This window comes from Anomaloglossus baeobatrachus, chromosome 4, assembly GCF_048569485.1.
Source record: "Anomaloglossus baeobatrachus isolate aAnoBae1 chromosome 4, aAnoBae1.hap1, whole genome shotgun sequence".
Lineage (NCBI taxonomy): Eukaryota > Metazoa > Chordata > Amphibia > Anura > Aromobatidae > Anomaloglossus > Anomaloglossus baeobatrachus.
Genome location: NC_134356.1, coordinates 172,988,676 through 173,007,941, shown reverse-complemented (window position 1 = coordinate 173,007,941; position 19,266 = coordinate 172,988,676). Strand labels below are relative to the sequence as shown.

At 51.5% G+C, this 19,266-nt stretch overlaps 1 protein-coding gene across 1 annotated transcript in view; it reads left to right on the top strand.

Moving 5' to 3' along the window:
• LOC142302351 (telomere repeats-binding bouquet formation protein 1-like) overlaps window positions 1-19,266 on the top strand; it is a 78,528-nt gene that overhangs the window by 18,675 nt on the left and 40,587 nt on the right. Inside the window, exons 4-5 of the mRNA XM_075343410.1 lie at window positions 2,132-2,250; window positions 6,711-6,760. Of these exons, the coding sequence (XP_075199525.1) occupies window positions 2,132-2,250; window positions 6,711-6,760 (169 nt within the window). The remainder of the gene's footprint in view (window positions 1-2,131; window positions 2,251-6,710; window positions 6,761-19,266) is intronic.

Sequence of the window (19,266 nt, the reverse complement as noted above, 5' to 3'; positions counted from 1 at the left end):
TCTCAATCAGGACATCTCCTTACCCTCGTTTTGTCCTCATCCAGTTCACCAATGTGAAAAGGATTTGCACTTGTTAGATCTGGTGAGAGCACTCAGACTCTACATTTCCCGTACGGCGCCCCTGCGCCGCTCGGATGCACTCTTTGTCCTTGTCGCTGGCCAGCGTAAAGGGACACAAGCTTCCAAATCAACCCTGGCTCGGTGAATCAAGGAACCAATTCTCGAAGCTTACCGTTCCTCGGGGCTTCCGGTTCCCTCAGGACTGAAGGCCCATTCTACCAGGGCCGTGGGAGCGTCCTGGGCCTTGCGACACCAGGCTACGGCTCAGCAGGTGTGTCAGGCAGCTACCTGGTTTAGCCTGCACACTTTCACGAAACACTATCAGGTGCATACCTATGCTTCGGCAGATGCCAGCCTAGGTAGGCGAGTTCTTCAGGCAGCAGTTGCCCACCTGTAGGACGGAGCCGTTACGGCTCTATTATGAGGTATTATTTACCCACCCAGGGACTGCTTTTGGACGTCCCAATTGTCTGGGTCTCCCAATGGAGCGACAAAGAAGAAGGGAATTTTGTTTACTTACCGTAAATTCCTTTTCTTCTAGCTCCAATTGGGAGACCCAGCACCCGCCCCTGTTTTTGTATACACATGTTGTTCATGTTAAATGGTTTCAGTTCTCCGATATTCCTTCGGATTGAATTTACTTTAAACCAGTTTATAATTTTTTTCCTCCTTCTGGCTTTTGCACCAAAACTGATGAGCCCGTAGCAGCACGGGGGGTGTATAGCCTGAAGGGGAGGGGCTTTACACTTTTAGTGTAATGCTTTGTGTGGCCTCCGGAGGCATAGCTATACACCCAATTGTCTGGGTCTCCCAATTGGAGCTAGAAGAAAAGGAATTTACGGTAAGTAAACAAAATTCCCTTCTTTTTTGATCTGGAGCCCGTCACAGCGGAGCTCGGCACCCCAAAAGCGGTGATACTTCAGTGAGTAAAGAACCATGACTGTAGCTTCTCTGTCGTCTCATCACTGTCGGCGCTCTCATCTTCGCGCCCCTGCACCCCCATCCACTACTACTCCCAACAACCCAGGGGCGCAGCTCTGCCTGTGGAGAGCTCTACCAACTCTGCTTCGTCACACCATCCGCCCCAGAGAGAACCTCATGCAACGGCGGCTGATACCTGGCTGCACACCACAGGTGGCGTCATGAATAACTACTCCCATCATCCCCATCTTTATTGACACCGCCGGGGTCACGGAACCGGGCCTGGCCGCTGTGACATCCTATACCGAAACCGGCCCGGTGACGAGTAACACCCAAGACCCCGTGGGCGCGTCACATACTGTGGGTGGTTTGTGGCAATGGAAAGGAAACAATGCGAGATACCATGAACTTCGAGTGTGGACGGATACATGAAGTGGGAACGAGAAACCAATCCTTGGACGGACTGGCCCCAGATGATAGGAACTGGAGGACAGAACCCTAGCAGCAAGGCCCTTTAAACCGTCAAGATACCGGGTTAACCTCAACTGATGTGTGAACTATCAATCGAGCTGTTTCCCGCTAGATGTCCGGGCTTGCAGGGCTTTACTTCGGTCATCATGTGACCCCTAATGAGACTGGACATGGGATTAGTGAACTGTTGGTAAGTTGCCATCTGTTCCTGGCCAGCTGACGTCAGCGGCAGGGGTTCCCAGCCGACATGGCTCAAATCGGCACACCCAGCCCGGATCTGATATTTCATGTAGGGTGCAGGGGTGTTCGGAGTCAATCACCATATCCATAGGACATGTCAGAAATGTTCAGTAGATGCTGGTCCGCATTTATCTCAACTATGGGGCTGCTGTTGGTGGAGAGGTGGTCAGAATTTCACCTCTCCAATGATCGTAGTGTTAGTCCTTGAGATAAATGTGACTGCCATTGGTAGTATTCATTTATGGGGTACCCTATGCCATAAATGTTCTAGATGTGAATGAATACCCCTTTTACATCAGAATTCTCCTATGGGGCAGTAGCATCTGGCATCTTCCCAGCTGTGCCCATTGCTGGTTTCCACCTTGCTTAGAAGAGGTTTCTGGTGCAATTTGTTATATTCTGCTCATTTTTCACAAGTTGTTTTTTTTCTTTAATCTAGCAAAATGTTCTCCAGCTACCGGATCCGGCTATGGAGAAAATTAATAATGATCTCCCGCCACCAGACGAGACATCAGAGGACAATAAGACATCAGAGGATGATGACCAGAGTAGTCAAGGGTATTCTGTCACAAATGTAAAATATGTTGTCACATCACCTACACATTAAAGTCCACCAATCACCAGGATTTTCCTATATAACCTAAAACCAGTGTTATACTGGCACTATCATGTAGACGCTATACATACCTTTAGTTGTCAGCTAGGATGTATAGGTTTTGAAACACCAGTAAAGTTTGTAAAATAAGCAGCTCTTTGAATAACAGAAGCTGCTGATAGCTGGGGTGGGTATATTCATAGTGATTCCCATCCCCCTGCCTCTCCATCCTCCCCCTGTTATTTATGCTAATTCTATTATAGAATTTTTTTACTAAGTGGCTAGAAAGACCTTTGCTGATGTCATACCCATGTGATGAGAAGGGGCGGGGCCCCAGCCAACATAGCTGATATCAGGAAGCAACATTATTTTAATGTTGGCTGAGGTCCTGCTCCTTCTGATCACATGGATATGACATCAGCACAGGTCCTTCTAGTCAGATAGTAAAGCGATTCTGTAAAAGAATTATCATAAATAACAGGGGGAGGAACAATAGGCAGGGGGGGTGGGAATCACTATGAATACACACCCCAGCTATCAGCTGATCGGCAGCTGCTGTCATTCAAAAAGCTGCCCATTTTATGTTTAATCTCTTTTTTATTGAAACATTAAGGTTGGTTACAATAAGCAGGGCTGCAGACCAAGGCAAACCCCCAAATAGAGACAAAACAAAAAAAAAACAAGAATGCAATGAAACATGAAAGGCTTTGCATGGTTGTAGCCATATACAGTTTGTTACAATAAAGAACATTTAAGAACATTTATATCATTCTGTCTTGAACCATTATAAAAGTATAAAATCCATAAACTATACCATAAACAGCGAAGATTTACCATTCATACCATAGAGGCACATAATGGTCAGTCGAAGGAAAAGAAATCAAGAGAGAAAGAAAGAGGGAAGTAGACAAAGTGAATGATGACGGGGAAAAGGATCATGGGGAAGGGCAAGAAAGGGCCGGGAATAACTAGCAGGAAAAATCTAGGTAGAATCTCAACTCGCCCCAAAGAGGGACCTGAAGTCTGGAGAATCCAAAAAAATGACCCAGGGACTCCAGATCTTAATAAATTTTTCAGTAGCGTCCTGAATTTCAGCAGTGAGACTCTCCATTCTGTAAAGGGAGGCCATCTCCTCAAGCCACTCATCCAAGGCGGGGGCACGGGTGGACCTCCAGTGTCTGGGGATCACGGCTCGGGCAGCCGCTAGGCAAAACCGCAATAGTCCCATTTTCTGAGATTTAACAGACCCCGGTAGTATAGATAAGAGAGCGATTTGTGGAGAACCAGAGAGGGCCTCCCCACTAATGCTATTGTATGCCGAGAAGACCTTGCTCCAAAAAGGCTTAATGAGGCTACAGCTCCACCATATATGCAACATATCCCCCCCTCTCGTGATTACACCGCCAACATCTGTCTGAAACTGAAGGGAAGATTGCGTGTAGGGCATGAGGGCAGCGGTACCAGTGGGTGAGAATTTTATAACCCTTTTCCTGGACCGAACAGGCCCTAGAAAATTTGTGAGTGAAAAGAAAAGCAGTCCTCCATTCCTCAACCCGGATAGTCACGCCCAAGTCTCTACTCCATCCCCCCACAAATTTGAGCTCGTCCACATCCCCCTTCTGGATCAAAAGGTTATAGATAAGGGACAGGGTATGTCCCAGAGCATCTTCCAAAAGAAAGAGCTTTTCAAACGAGGAGGGGGGGGCAGCATAAAGTGCCTCCTGGCCTGATCCGGTCAAGAAAGACCTGATCTGGAAGTATTCAAACCAGGGTATGGCCCCTCCCAAGGCAGAGGCAGAGAGCAAGTCGTATGTGGGCAATGGGGATCCCTGAAGTATGTGAAAGAAGCGCACGTCCCCGCTCCTCCTCCGGCACAGGAAAACATCGGCCCCAACTGCCGGGGCAAAATCTGGGTTTGAAAAGATAGGGGAGAGGGGACTGCACCGCCTGGACAGACGACCCCTTTTGGTTTCTAAATCCCACGTCCTCAATGTCGCCCTCAAGAGATCAGCCTCAGAGAGAGGCTGGCCCCTGGAGCCCGAGCTAATCCAAGGGAGGTAACGCAAGGGGATCTCGTGGTCCATTTCTTCTAGGCTTACCCACTGGTTTGTGGCCCCATGATATTGCCAATCTAGTAATCGCATCAGTAGAGCCGCTTTATGATAGAGTTTAAGGTTGGGCAATCCGGCCCCCCCCTGGCTTTTAAGTCTGCAAAGGGTAGTGAAGCCTATCCTCGGGCGCTTACCTCCCCACACGAAGCGCGTGATAACTGACTGCAGGCTGGAGAAAAAGGCCGCAGGAGGAACCAAGGGGACCGTCTGGAACAAGTACAAAAAGCGAGGCAAAACGTCCATTTTGATAACATTTATTCGTCCAAACCAGGATAGTCTTTTACTATTGTATGAGGTAAGATCCTTTCTTGTCCTGTTCAGAAGGGGAAGGTAGTTAAGCTGATATAGTTTTGAGAGATCCATGGGGACTGTTATCCCTAAGTAAGTAATGGCGGAGTCCTGCCACTTGAAGGGGAAATTTTTCTTGATATGATCCACCTCAGCATCAGGGAGAGATATGTTTAATGCCTCGGATTTTGAGTAATTGACCTTAAAGTTGCTGAGGTGACTGAAGTTTTCAAATTCTTGAATAAGTGAGGGGAAGGAAAGGCGAGGCTGTGAAATGAACAGAAGTAGATGATCTGCGTAAAGAGCTGCCTTGCATTCTCCACCCCCCACCCCTATCCCGTGGATACTGGAATTGTTTCTGATGGCCACGGCAAGGTGTTCCATAACCAGGACATAAAGTAGGGAGGAAAGGGGGCACCCCTGACGTGTACCATTATGCATTGCAATTGGTGATGAGAGAAACCCATTGACTTTGACCCTCTGCCCATTTTACAAACTTTTTGTGTTTGTGTTTCAAAACCTATACAGTTAAGCTGACAACTAAAGGTATGTATAGAATCAGCATGATAGTGCCAGAATAGCTCTGGCTTTAAGTTATATAGGAAAATTTTGGTGATTGGTGCACTTTTAGTACCTTCAATATTGTACGAGACCCTCCAAATACTTTATAGCAACATCAGAGCTCCATTTTTTTGGATCAGTGGGGGAGGGTCTTAGCGGTAGGACTTCCACCGATAAGCACGTTATCCCTCTCTCCTATGGATAAGTGATAGAATAACCCTTTAAATATCATGATAAAAAATGTTTCTTTAACCTCTTCACGACCCATGACGTACTGGGTACGTCATGGATCGTGTGAGGTTAATCCCTGCAGCTGCCTGATTTCAACAGCTGACATGTGTGCCTGCGAGTCGCGAGTGGAACCGCGTTCCACCCGCAACTATTAACCCATTATATCTCGCTTCCAAAATCTGGCATCGAGATGTATCAGTGCGCCGCCATTACCCAGCCATATCGGAAGTCACATGAAATGATCACGTGACTTCCGGTGGTTGCCATGGTAGCACAGGGTCATGTGATGACGCCTGTAGCTATCATGAGTCACTTTCTGTCAATGTTGGCAGAGTGTCAGCTGTGAGAGTAAAGCAGTTTTTCTCCAGATCTCAGCTGTATAGCTGTGATCTGGAGAAATGGAAGACTGATCAGACTGCTGATCGCTATAGTCCTCTAAGGGACCTAATAAAATAAAAAAAAAGTTAAATATAAAACCTAAAAGTTCAAATCATCCCCCATTCACCCCATTGATAATTAAAGGGTAAAAAATATGCATATAATTGGTATCGCCGCGTTCAGAAACGCCCGATATATCCAAATATAAAGCCAGTTAATCTGATTGGTAAACGGTGTAGCGGAAAACAAAATCCAAACGCCAAGATTTTGCGCAAAATGCAATAACAGGCGATCAAAATGTAGCATCTGCGTAAAAATGGTACGGTTAAAAACGTCATCTCAAGACGCAAAAAATAAGCCATCACTGAGCCGTAGATCACAAAAAATTAGAACACTACGGGGTTTGAAAAATGGCGCAATATGTGAGCCACTTTTTTTTGGACAAACTTGTGAATTTTTTTAACCCCTTACATAAAAGTAAACCTATTCATGTTTAGTGTCTACGAACTCGCACTGACCTCAGGCATCACACCCAAACATCAGTTTTACCATATATTGAAAATGATGAATAAAATATCCCAAAACCTATTGTGCGATTGCACTTTTTTTTTGCAGTTTTTCTACACTTGTAATTTATTTGCTGTTTTCCAGTGCACTATATGGTAAAACTTATGGAGTCATTTAAAAGTACAGCTCATCCCGCAATAAACAAGCCCTTATATGGGAAGATTGATAGAAAAATATAAAATTTACAGAAGGAGAGGAATAAAAAACAAACGGAAAAACGCCCGGGGTGAAGGGGTTAAAAAAAGTATTCTGAATTTACCAACTCTTAGTATATTTTTTTCTTACAGATTAACCCCTTCTAAACCTCAGGCTCCAGTTAGAGAAGAAAAGGATCTAGGTAAAGTAAGAAATAAGGGGTTTACAGTCCTAAATCCAAATATGCACCTCTATGTATGTACCACATATGTCACCCAGGTATTGTGCACACCTAGTCAAGTTATGATGACCATTCCCTGTGGTTGAATTCACACACCTCTTTTTTTCTGGTCTATATAAACAGACCAATATTGTGTGGATCCGATTTTTTTATTTGTTTTTACCTACTGGGTTAAGAAAAAGAAATGATGGGTGTTTCACAAACAGTTAAATGCAAACAACACACCATTAATAAAAAAAAATAAACAGGAATCTCCTGACGCTACAGAGGTCCTCGTGGGTCCTGCAGCGATGACGTCTTATCCATCATTCACATGACCGCTGCAGTCTTCTAGTAGTGATATCAGCATGTACAGCACAAGACTGCTGAAGTCAGGACCCTGAATACTCAGACGATATGTCATCATTGCATTACCGGCACGGATCACCAAAGTACGAGGGGCTGCTGATAAGTCTTTGGCTTTGATCTTTTTTTTTTTCAATGGTAATGAATGTTACATCACATGAAAGCCTTATGTGTCTAATATATGTTTTCAAAATTTTGTGTTTGTTGCTTATGGCAACAGTGTTCTACGCACGTGGGAAAAAAAAATGGCGGAGTCTAAAGTACAAGGTCGGAACCCCACCCCCTGTGTGGGTGGAGGCCAGCATGACTTGGTTAGGAGGAGGTGGCCCCCAGAATGGGGTGGGGGTGGGATTAGGGGTCAGTTGGAGTATATGGAGGCCAGCCTGGGGGTTGAGGATCCTTTGGCCTGCGCTCCCCTGGGATTGTGTCCTACCTCCATCTGACGACCAATACATGCTGTGGCCTTCAGGCAGGCCCTGGCTGCCGGTGCGGTTCTCGTCTGCTGGCTGGTACCTGCCTCCTCTCTGCTCCTGGAGCAGACTCACCGCAGGTCCTGGCGCCAGCTCCCCGCAGCACATGAGTCTTCCTATGTTCTGCCGCAGGCCCTGGCCGTCGGTGGGGCTGTTCACTGCAGCACTTGAGTCCCATCCCCCTCCCCTGTGCTCTGCCGCAGGAGGGCCTCAAACCTCGGCCGTTATCGGGGCTGTCCACTGCAGCCTCTGAGCGCCCACCCACCCTCCCACTGCTCTGCCACAGGAGCGGCCTTCCCGCGGGCATCGGCGTGCCTGTCCCCTGCAGTGCTGCAGTGTACTTCTCTGCTCTGCCGCAGGACCGCCCTTCCCGCAGGCCCCGGCTGCCAGCGGGGCTGTCCAGGGATGCAGCTGTGTGGCCTCAGTGGTGGCACAGAAGCCCCTACGAGGACCCTTCGGGTGCGGGACAGCAGCCTGGCAGTGTGAGACGGATGATGGTGAGGTTTCAAGCATGCTCCCTTATCTCAGTAAAGTTTCTTGATCAGGAGAAGGTGGTGTTATTGATAAAGGGTTTTCTGTGGGTTTTCAGATTCTCTCTTCTGTCTTTTGGATTCTGTGGATTTTATGAAAAAAAAAAAATCTCCAGGTGACTTAGTGGTATCCAGCAGGGGTTAGGGATCGTTGGGCCCCCCCCCATTCCTTTTTTTGGTCTCTCTGATTTTTCTGGATTTGGAAGTTTTTTCCCTGTTGGGGGTGGCTCCCAAAGAGGGAATAAGTTAAGGTGGTTGGTCACTGTGGTATTGATGCACAATTTTGCTCGGTAGTTACACAATGTTTGACAAGGTGGAAGAGTGGGATTCGTTATTGTGGCAGGGGGGCCCTAATGGAAAAAAAATGGATATGTAACTGGCATTTGGTTTTATTGCTGGTCTATCCTGACACTGTTCGCATTCTCGGCTGCTTCTGGGACAGGGTGTGTTTTGTTGACAGGTGACTATCTATAGGCTGTTCATTGTCGTGTTATTGTTCTAATTATTTACTTCCTTTTGGGGTGTGTGGTATGAGACATTTCAGGGGTTTTGTTTTGTTACCAGGATGAGTTTTCGGTGTCGGCCCCATTGGGGTTTCTGAGACTTCTTGTATTATTTTTGCGGCAATAACAAGGTTAGCGGGGCATTTTGAACGCCTCCCCCCCTTTTGGTGAGTGGGAGGGCCCGGAAAACTCTGCTTGGGAACCTTAAGTTGGCAGGCCGGTGTATTTTCCGTCGGCTCACCTATGCTACAGCCGTCATGCTGGCGCTGCTTCACTATGTTCGTATGTCGGCGGAAGGTCAAAATGGATTTAGTAGTTTGGGGGACATTATCGTGTGAGCATAACAGCCGTTCATTGCTCATGGACCCCCTGGTGGATAATTGAAAAATATGATCTATTTGCTAGTGCGACAGGGGTTTTATTTTCAGGGACGTAAATTTTGGAGGAGCATGGGGTGATGTATTTTCGGTTCTGGAATTAAAAAAAAAAAAAAAAAAAAAAATATTTTTAAGCTTTTTTCTGCTCTGGGGGGGCGGATATTTTGTGGAAGAAGCAGCTTCAGATCAGGAGAATGCACTTGGATGGTGATACAGTGGAGTGGTTCTGTCGATAAATCATTTATCAGCCTTTTCAGCTGCTGTGGTTAGTGTTCTTTGTCGGCGGGTTTGTTCCTTGGGTAATGCTGGTTTGACTGCCTCTCATGTACCGGGTATTCAGAACTCTATAGATCATGTGTGGCGCCCTGGACAAGCCAGGTCGTCACAGGTACTGCAACAACACACCCCACACCCCGAGATAGGCACATCAGTCACACACAAATCCTTGTTGCCTCCCTCCAGGGGCTGATGTCCACACCAGGTGGGGTGGAGCCAGGCGGTTGGCCCCACCCACCGAGGAGTTCACAGTCCTGGAGGCGGGAAAGGAAGTCAGTGGAGTTTAGAGTTCAGAGAGTGCAGTTAGGGAGAGCAAAGTGGCAGTGGAGGAGTAATCTGACCGTGTCCGGGTACGTGGCCCGGGCACATACAGCAAGGTTGGCAGACGGTGGTGACCGTCTGCAGGAGGGGCTGATTGACGTGAACCGTAAGGACCGGAGACGGGCGGTGGCCCGCCGGTACCGGACCGGGGAGCGAAGAGAAGCCAGCACCATCCGGCAGGGCCTACGGACCCCGACCAGGCTTGGAGTCGCCGTTAAACCGGTCAAATCCGTTAGCGACTGGAACCTCCGGGGTTTCCTAGCAGCAAAGACCCGATAGAAGGCAACCGTCCAAACCGAGAAGGGAAGTACAGCCACCGCCAAGGCTAAAATTCCCAGGGCCAGAGCCTGCGGGCAAAAAGGGCTCCTCAAGCCCATATCCAAGCTGGGGAGCGGGTTACCGGTGGGAAGCCATCGGGACCGAAGATACACCACAGGTGCAGGGAAAGGCAGCCACCACCAACCGTCTGGGAGTGACCACTGCAGCCGGCTGCGGGCCCCGTCCATCCAGCCGTTTGTTTTACCAGAGACTCTGTGACGCCCTGGACAAGCCAGGACGTCACAGGTACTGTAACAACACACCCCACACCCCGGTTTGGCACATCAGCCGCACACACAAAATCCTTGTTGCCTCCCTCCAGGGGCTGATGTCCATAGCAGGTGGGGTGGAGCCAGGCGGTTGGCCCCACCCACTGAGGAGTTCACAGTCCTGGAGGCGGGAAAGGAAGGCAGTTAAGTGAGGGACAGTGAAAGGGAAGGAGTAAAAGTGGTAAAGAAGCAGTCTGACCGTGTCCGGGTACGTGGCCCGGGCACATACAGCAAGGTTGGCAGACGGTGGTGACCGTCTGCAGGCGAGGCCGATTGACGCACAACCGTAAGGACCGGGGACGGGCGGTGGCCCGCCGGTACCGGACCGGGGAGCGAAGAGAAGCCAGCACCATTCGGCAGGGCCTACGGACCCCGACCAGGCTTGGAGTCGCCGTTAAACCGGTCAAATCCGTCAGCGACGGGAACCTCCGAGGTTTCCCAGCAGCAAAGACCCGACTGAAGGCAACCGCTCAACCGTGAAGGGAAATACAGCTACCGCCACAGCTAGAGTTCCCAGGGCCAGCGCCTGCTGGCAAAAAGGGCTCCTCTGGCAAATACACCGCTGGGGAGCGGGTTACCGGTGGGAAGCCATCGGGGCCGAGAACACATCAAAGGTGCAGGGAGAGACAGTCACCGCCAACCTACCGGGAGTGACCGCCGCAGCCGTCTGTGGAACTCGTCCATCCAGCCGTTTGTTTTACCAGAGACTCCGTGTACGTTACTGGCTGAGTGAGTACCACCGTGCCGTCTGGCACTGCGCTGCCCCCGCGACCCTGCACCTGTCCAAGCCCCGCAATCCACCTTCCAGTCAACATCACCGGGCCCCGGGACCACCAAAATCCCCCTACCCACTGAGGGGAAAGAAACATCAAAGCTGCTCCCTGTCATCGCTCCCGGGATCCCCGTACAGAGCAGCGGTGGTGTCCTAACCTCACCACACACCGTGGGTGGCGTCACAAACCAACATCCCAAATCCCAACAACCAACTACCCCTTTCACTCACGGGCGAGGAACGCCGCTCGAGTCCCCGGGATCCGGCCCACCGCTTGAGCCACCGAGCAGCAGCAGCAGCCGGACCCGAGAAGCGCACCCTCGCCCGCGACAACTCCGTATACGTTATTGGCTGAGTGAGTACCACTGTGCCATCTGGCACCGCGCTGCCCCCGCGACCCTGCACCTCACCAACCCTGCCTCCCCCGTCAGCTCACCGGGCCCCGGGACCACCAAATCCCCCTACCCACGGAGGGGAAAGAAACATCTCGGCTGCTCCCTGTCATCCCTCCCGGGATCCTCGTCCAGAGCAGCGGTGGTGCCCCAACCTCACCACAAACCGTGGGTGGCGTCACGGACCAACTCCCCAAACCCAAACACCCCCCCTTTTCACTCACGGGCGAGGAGCGCCGCTCGAGTCCCCGGATCCGGCCCACCGCTCAAGCCACCGAGCAGCCAGCAGCAAGCAGCCGCAGCGCCGGACCCGAGCGTTAGCGAGAGTGCAGCGGCGGCGGCCTCCTCCCTGCCCACGACACATGCGCTCTTTCGTTTTCAGTGGGAATGTTTACGGGTGTTGGCCCAGGAGGCAGAGGCTGCAGAGATGGAGTGCGCTCCCGATCTCGGGAGTGTAGCGAGCACTTGATTAAACATGTCTTGGCAGACACTGCAAGTGGACCGCTTATCAACAAGGGTGAACAATGGGAGTGCCTGGTGGATTGCGTCCCCCCCACTCCCCTTTTTTATCTGAGGAAGAGCTGGTGGGCATGTGGTTGCTGTGGGTCACTGGTTCAAGGGGATGGAGGGCCCTCCCGAACCCAGGAGTGTGGTGCCATGGCTGTCGAGCACTGGCTTAGGGAGGTCTTGCGGATGCTCTGGGGCTTATCATCAGCAAGCGGGGACAATGGGAGTGCTTGGTGGATTGCTTTGAGTCCCCCCTATTTTTTTATCTGAGGAGGAGCTGATGGGCAGGCGGTTGCTTTGGGTCGGTCAGTGGTCCGTGGCTGGTTCGTCTTCAGCGAAGGTTCGTCGGCTGATTGCAGGTTTGATGTTTGGTTTTAGCTTCATCATCGCCGGAAGTTAACTAAGAATTTTGTGGTACAACAGGCGCCAATGGGTTTTTTCCTTAAGGGAGGGGCGGGAAAAGGATTGAAGGTTGGAGTGGGTCCTCGAAGTTGGCGTAAATTGTTACTGGGGGTTCCGTGGAAATATTGATCGCCCCTTTTTAATTTACTGTTTTGGTTGATGGTCTGGTGATTTGGGGGACCGATGGCAATGGAATATCCGGTCCCGTGTTTGGTATTTATTCACCCCCACTCCAACCTCTTTTTTCATTGATGCTCCCGAGCTGGTAATTATGGCTTGGAGTAAGTGTGGTCTGGGGGGCAAATTAATGTTAATAGGTTTCTTAGTTAAACTACTGATTTTTGAGCTTCGAGGACCCCACTCAATATAAGTTGGGGGCTTTTTTGGTTTGGATACGGCGAGTAATGTGCCGCATTCATTCTACATCGGAAGAGGGGACATAGACTGCTGATGTGGTTGACCCCCAAGATAGTTTGAGAGAAGTGGTCATTGGGAGTCTCGGCGGTATCAGGGATATGTGAGGCCTGAGGGGTTGTTTTAGCTTGGCTGTTTGGACCAGGTTTTCATTGTAGGTGTTGGGGCTGGCTTTTGCCAGAAGTACTCAGGACAATGCATTTTGTTTGGGCTCTGGAGAGCATGTGGGGTTGATGATTCAGGGGTTTTTAGGGATTTAGCTGGTTTTGGTGTGGAAGTACAATAAGGCTCGGAATAAGGTCACTGGGACAATCTAAAAATTCGTCAGGGCGGACATGGTAGTACGGTCTGGTAAGTGATTGTCACAGATGGCCACCGGATGGCGCTATGATAGCACAAAAATCCAATACCACCCATGTAACACAGCCTAAGCCTCAAAGGCTACCATTACTATTACCAACAGAGCTGACTCACCCATGAAGTGCACTTGTACCTTTATGTGTTGAGTTGCCCTGACGCGTGTTTTGCATATGGCTTACTGGGGGGAGGGGCGCAGAGAGAAAGTGTAATGTGCATGTTTTTATATGGGGTGTCTAAGGCTAGTGTTATGATCTAGTGTTATGATCTCTTAACCGTGGATGATCACAAAAATCCCATCAGCAGAAAAACACGTAAAACACAAGAGTAGTTAGAACCTGAGCTGACTGCAATTCCCTATCTGTCAGAATACACTAGAAGTAGCCGTGGAACATTCCTAAACACACCTAGATGCCTCGTTACAGCCGGAGAAACTTACTACACCTCACAGATAGAAATGAGTAAACCTATCTTGCCTCAGAGTAGTCCCCAAAGGAATAGCAAGCCCCCAACATATAGAGCCAACGGTGATGTAAGAAACCACAATACACAGATAGGAAATATAGATTAGCAAAGGCCAGGCCCGACTTCCTAGATAAAACAGTACAGGACAGATAACTGATTGCGGTCAGTGCAAAACCCTGTGGAAAAATAACAATCTACTGATATACAAGAAACCCTGAGACCACTGGGTCTCTCCGACACTATGTCAGGTACTCTTGTAAATAATGGGAGAAATAAAATACCAAAAAACACAAGAAATACAAAAGTGCAAATAGTCAAGTAGAACAGGGATAATCTCCCTTTTCTTGCAGTGGGGCTTGCAGAGGGGGAACCCCTATGCTCATCAAAACAGAAAGACAATTCCTCTCCTGCAAGAAAACAGACCTTAAGCAAAATGAAAGAAACACAAACACCCTTAGGTGTGGATCAGGCAATAAAGCAAATAACTTGCAACTTATCTGGAATGGTACAGGCACAGGATAAATGGAAGGACAAACTCCAAGCCAATTTAGAGATTGAAGATAAACGTTTATCACCGCCCCAGCCAGCAGACACTGCTCTTCTATATAGCCTAGGCTAATCTGCAATTGGACTTCCCAAACTCTAAATTAACTCCCACATCTGTTGAGTCACAGTCAACTTCACCCCCAGTCCTGACCACCAGAGGGAGCTCCAAACCATCCCCCCCTTGCATGACATTCACAACAAGCGAGATCATTGCTGTTTGGGCGCGTGCAGGGGGCAGGACGCCGCACATAGAGCCCGTCTCATCCGGTCATTTCAGGGGAGGCGTGGATCGGAAGAATACTTCCGCTGATGTCAGTTAACCCACGCATCCCCCTAAGGAAGCTCCCTCGGCGGGAACAAATGCTGAGGCTACCCCGCGCATGTGCACCCATCGGGACTACATCTACTACTGGGAAGTGAAAAGGCACAAACAGGGTCGTAAGAAAATCATCCAAAACTAAGGAGAATCAGCCTAAGCCTAAAGAATATGACAATGTATAGTGTACCGCCCAGGGATTTGAGGTACTCGGAACCCGGGCAGTGTATGTCTTGGGAATGTCACGGTGGTGGCCGTTACCCGGTCCCGTGCACTGGGCCCTTTTTTGTAATGGTGGTGTATTTACAAGGGATAAAGTTAGTGTTCATATGTGATGCCACTTGCGGTGTTGCGCCTAGAGGGATGGAGCCGCCGCTGCAGATTATCACTACTGGGGCTGATGTTATTTGCAGCTATGATGGTAGGCCCTCCGCAAGCAGGGCCGGGTCCCAGTGGATGGGTGATATGACAGGTGTTATAAGAAGGGAGTCCACACCAAAGTTCAGTGTAACTGGTCTTTACTCACTGCTGGTTGGTGATAACTGGTTGCCTGAGGCCAGCTGGTTTCACCTGCAGATCCCCTTCGTTGAAGTGCCGGTTTGGTTCTCAGGTACCTTCTTCCCCTGCACCTGTCTCTGATAAATGGGTCCCCGTGGCGTGGAACAACTGGGGGTCCCTGTCCAGTGGTTTGTCCACTTCTGTCTGCCTGATGGTAGCGTGAACCCTGTGGGGTTGGAGTCTCTGGTCCTGTCCCCGGTTCTTCCTTTGCTACTGAGTCTTCGGATTTTTAGGGTCAGTAAGGTCCTTGATGGTCCCCTTGCTTTGCAGGTGTTAACAGGTCGGCTTGGACCTCTTTCCTGTCCTAGGATCGTGTACCCCGTCGGTGATTAGTTCCGGGAGTACTCCACCGGCAACCACTCTCCTGGGTACCAGGTCACTGTCAACCCGCATCAGACCGTCTCCTTGCGTCCACCTCCTGTCTCTACACTCTACTGACTTCAACTCTCCACAGTCTGCCCCTCCCACCTGGTCAACTAGTGGACTGGACTGGTTCCACCTCTAGGCGGCCATCCATTGGTCCGACCCTAGCTGGGTTCCATTGTATGAGGGATTGTTGGGGAAAAACTGGGATTACCTGAATTTTTGGTGTAAGGGCTCGTGCGCACATTGCGTAATTGAATGCATTTACGCTGTGCATAGCATGCATCCTGCGTCCCCTGCACAATGTATGAAGATTGTGTATGATAGTGCGCACCATGCTTTTATGAACGCAGCGATTTGGGTGCTAAAATTTTGACCCAAATCCGTGCGTTCATAAAATGAGCATGTCAATTAATTTGTGAGTTCTGGATGCAGCTCCCACTCTGTCTAAGGTGGGGGCAGCAGCCAGAGCGCATGTGTACCGCCCGTGGCTCGGCTACGACCGAGCCGCTCGGATCCGGGCTCGCTGGTGGGTGGCTTGAGCGTCTCCGGACCCGGGGGCCCCGTGGTCACTTCGATTTGAAAGGGGGGGCTGGCGCTTTTAGGGGACGTAGATGTACGGCCGGAGCCGTGTTTGAGTTTGTGACGCCACCCACGGGTTGTGGTGAAGGTGGACACCACCGCTGCGGTTACTGGGCACCCGGGGGAAGATGTTACGCAGCAAGATGTTAACCCCTCCGTGGGCAGGGGTGGTGGCCCCGGGACCCGTTGGGGTTTGTTGGGCGGTGCAGGGAGGTGCGCGGCCGGTGGGCACTGTTGTACTCACGATTAGTAACATACACGAGTATCTAGTAAACCAAGTTGATGGTGGTCGGTGCCCGCAGCCGGCTGCGTCTGGTCCCCCACCCGGTTGGTGGTCTCTGCCTTTCTCCTGCACAGTGTTGTGTATATGTGGGCTACCTACGCTTCAGCATCGGAAGTCCGCTCCCCGGCTTTGTGGATGTCGGGAGAGCCCTTTTGCCCGCAGACACTGGCCCGTGGGATCTCTATGCCTGTGCGGTGGCTTTCTATCCCCCTCGTTGGGCTGTTGTCTTCAGTCGGGACTTTGGGTGGGAAAGGACCTATAGTCCAGACCGCAATCAGTTAATTAACTCAGTCCAGTGGCTTCTGGACCTCGTTTCAGGGTCAGAGTACTCCCCTTTGTGCTCCAGTTTCCGAGTCGGTTCCCCGGGTCGGTACCGGCGGGCCACTATCCTGTCCCGGTCCACCACGGTTCCACCGAGCCATCTTACTGGCTCCTGCAGGCTGAGGCCACCGTATGCCTCCTAGTCAAAGGTGCCCGGGCTCCAACCCTGGCACCTGTCAGACCTCCTTCACTCAACTTCACTCCACTTCACTAGACTCAACGGACTGCCTGCCTGATTTCCCGCCTCAGGCCCTCTGAACTTCTCGGTGGGCGTGGCCAACCGCCTGGCTCCACCCCCTGGTGTGTCCATCAAGCTCTGAGAGGGGTGACTAGGGTTTACTGGTTGACTGATGACACCTTTTTAGGGGACAGGTGTTGTGCGGGGCTCTCACTGTGACTACCTGGCTAGTCCAGGGCGTCACACTCCCCCTTAGTTAACTACAGACCGTCCGCAGGCTGTCCGACCACCACCGTTTATTTTGTTCTGAAAAAGATAATAAAAAACATGTATACAAGTATACTAACATATTTACAGTTCACGAAAGCTTGTTTTTCATCCCTTGAAAACGTTACACGTTAAACGTTACAACTAAAACATTTTTATTAACCGGTCACGGGACGGGACTGGGTCCTTTCCATTTTGCCCAAGCAAACCTAAACCTTGATGCTGCCTTTAAAAACAGGGTCAGCACCCCTTTTCCCCAGTCCAGGAATCGGGTTCGGGTCCGGGTGTTGCCCACACGGGCCGGGTACAAAGTTCCTTACCCTGCAGTCTCTCAGAGGCCCCACATCCAGGGGACCCTTGGCCCGGAAGGTTGTCACCATTTTGCATGGTGACGGGACCTCGGCCTACTCTGCCGCAGGCCCTTCCTCCAACCAGCCTCTCCGGAGACTGTAGGACATGAAAGGTTGGTCAGGGGCTATTTACAAGGCCCAATAGTTTTTGGGTGGCCTGCTAGTTCTCAGCCATGTCTATGTAAAATGGAGGTAAAACAGCTGGAATCAACAAAGTCCCAACGGGGACGGACAGTAGCCGGGAACCACTACCTTTTAACAGTCTTCATCTTCGGGACTGTATGGCGGGGGAGGGGACTGAGTGTGCCTCCGGGCACTGCGGCTCACCCTCCTCTTCACATCGAGGGCAAACCATCCCCTCTCCCCGCAATGCCGGGTGTACGTGACAAGCTCACCCGACTCCAGGTCCCGGTCCGGGTGACCCATCGGGAGGTTGGGATTGACGTCCCTCCGGGACACGAATATCTCCACATCCAGGCCCGGCTCGAAGATGAACCCCCATCTACAGTGGGGGTCAAAATGCCAAACTTGGCCTTCAAAGGTCGGGCCCAGCACCCGGTAGGTGGCATTGCGGAGGTTGTCCTACTCATGGATGGTCCGGGCCAGCACCTCTGCTTTCTTCTTCTCCCGGGCCACAATCTCCCGGCCCAGCTGGTTCTGCTGCCGCTCCCAGTACGGAGTGTCTGCCTGCTCCGGGTCACTCTGCGCCGGGGTCGGGCCCAGCCGGAGCTCCCCTGTGTCGGCTACGACTGGCACCTTCTGCATTGGGGAACCCCGCTGTGTCGTGGCCTGTTCGGCTGCCTCGCAGCGGCAACCCCACAACGCCTCAGCCGAGGCCTGGTTTTTTGGAACGGTCAGCTTCGCCCGCTGGGCCCACTTCCAGTCTGCATCCACCTCGATCTCGGCCGGGCGGAATGCCGTGGCCTGGGGTAGCTGGGGCGCTGCCTCTTCCGGGACCGGTTGGTTTACTCCTGGGCCGGGCACCTTATGGAGGTTACTTTTCCACGGAAGCGGTATTGGCGCCGGTCAGGTGACTGGCAGTCCGCGGGCTGCTTCCACAGGCTGGTCCTCACGGGCGGATAGGACGGGCTCCGCTGCCGGTGTTGGGGGCAGTGGACCAAGCGGAGGGTCAGCGGCAACCGGTACGGGCAGCGAAGGAGGCAATATAGAGGGCAGGGGCAGATCGGGTCCCTCAGCCGAATCAGACGGTCCCTCGGGGTCATAGGGGCGTTCGTCGCTCACCTGCTCCACTAAGGTTGCCTCCACTTCGCGTGCCCGCACGGCCGCAGCCAGCTCCTCCATCTCGGCCATCCACCGCTCCATTCAGAACCGCGCCTGGGCTTGTATCCGGCGACACATCTGGGTGGTCCGGGCTTCCAGCCACGCCGCTGTTCCAGGTGCAGGCTCCGGTGCTGCGAGCTTGCGGGACAGGTCGGCCATGTCGCTCTCGCGGGGTCCAGGAACCAGAAGTGTGGCAGGGTCCTGGAGTCCCTGCCCTTTATCAGCTCGGTCACATGTCGCTGAATCTTCACCTGCCCCCCCTTGGTCTTTTCGCGGCACTCCCTTCTTCGGCCGGTAAGTTTCGTTTTTCGACTTCCGGCTTTGCTTTTCGGCCGTGTTCCCATGGGGTGGGGCTTCAACTTTCGTGCCCTTTCTGTGGGGAAGAAGACTCTGGCGGGAATCTTCGCGCCAAAAGATGGCGGCAAGATGACGGATTTTAGAAATTTCACAACGGATCACCGCTGACTTCACTTCAAGGCGCACTTCACTAGGTAAATGAATGGGTAAGTATCCTGTTCGTGATGCCAGAAGAGTCAATGTGTACCGCCCTGGGCTCGGCTGCGACCAAGCCGCTCTGATCCCGGCTCGCTGGTGGGTGGCTCGAGCATCTCCGGACCCTGGGGCCCCGTGGTCACTTCGATCTGAAAGGGGCTGGCGGTTTAGGGGACGTAGATGTACGACCGGAGCCGTGGTTAAGTTCGTGA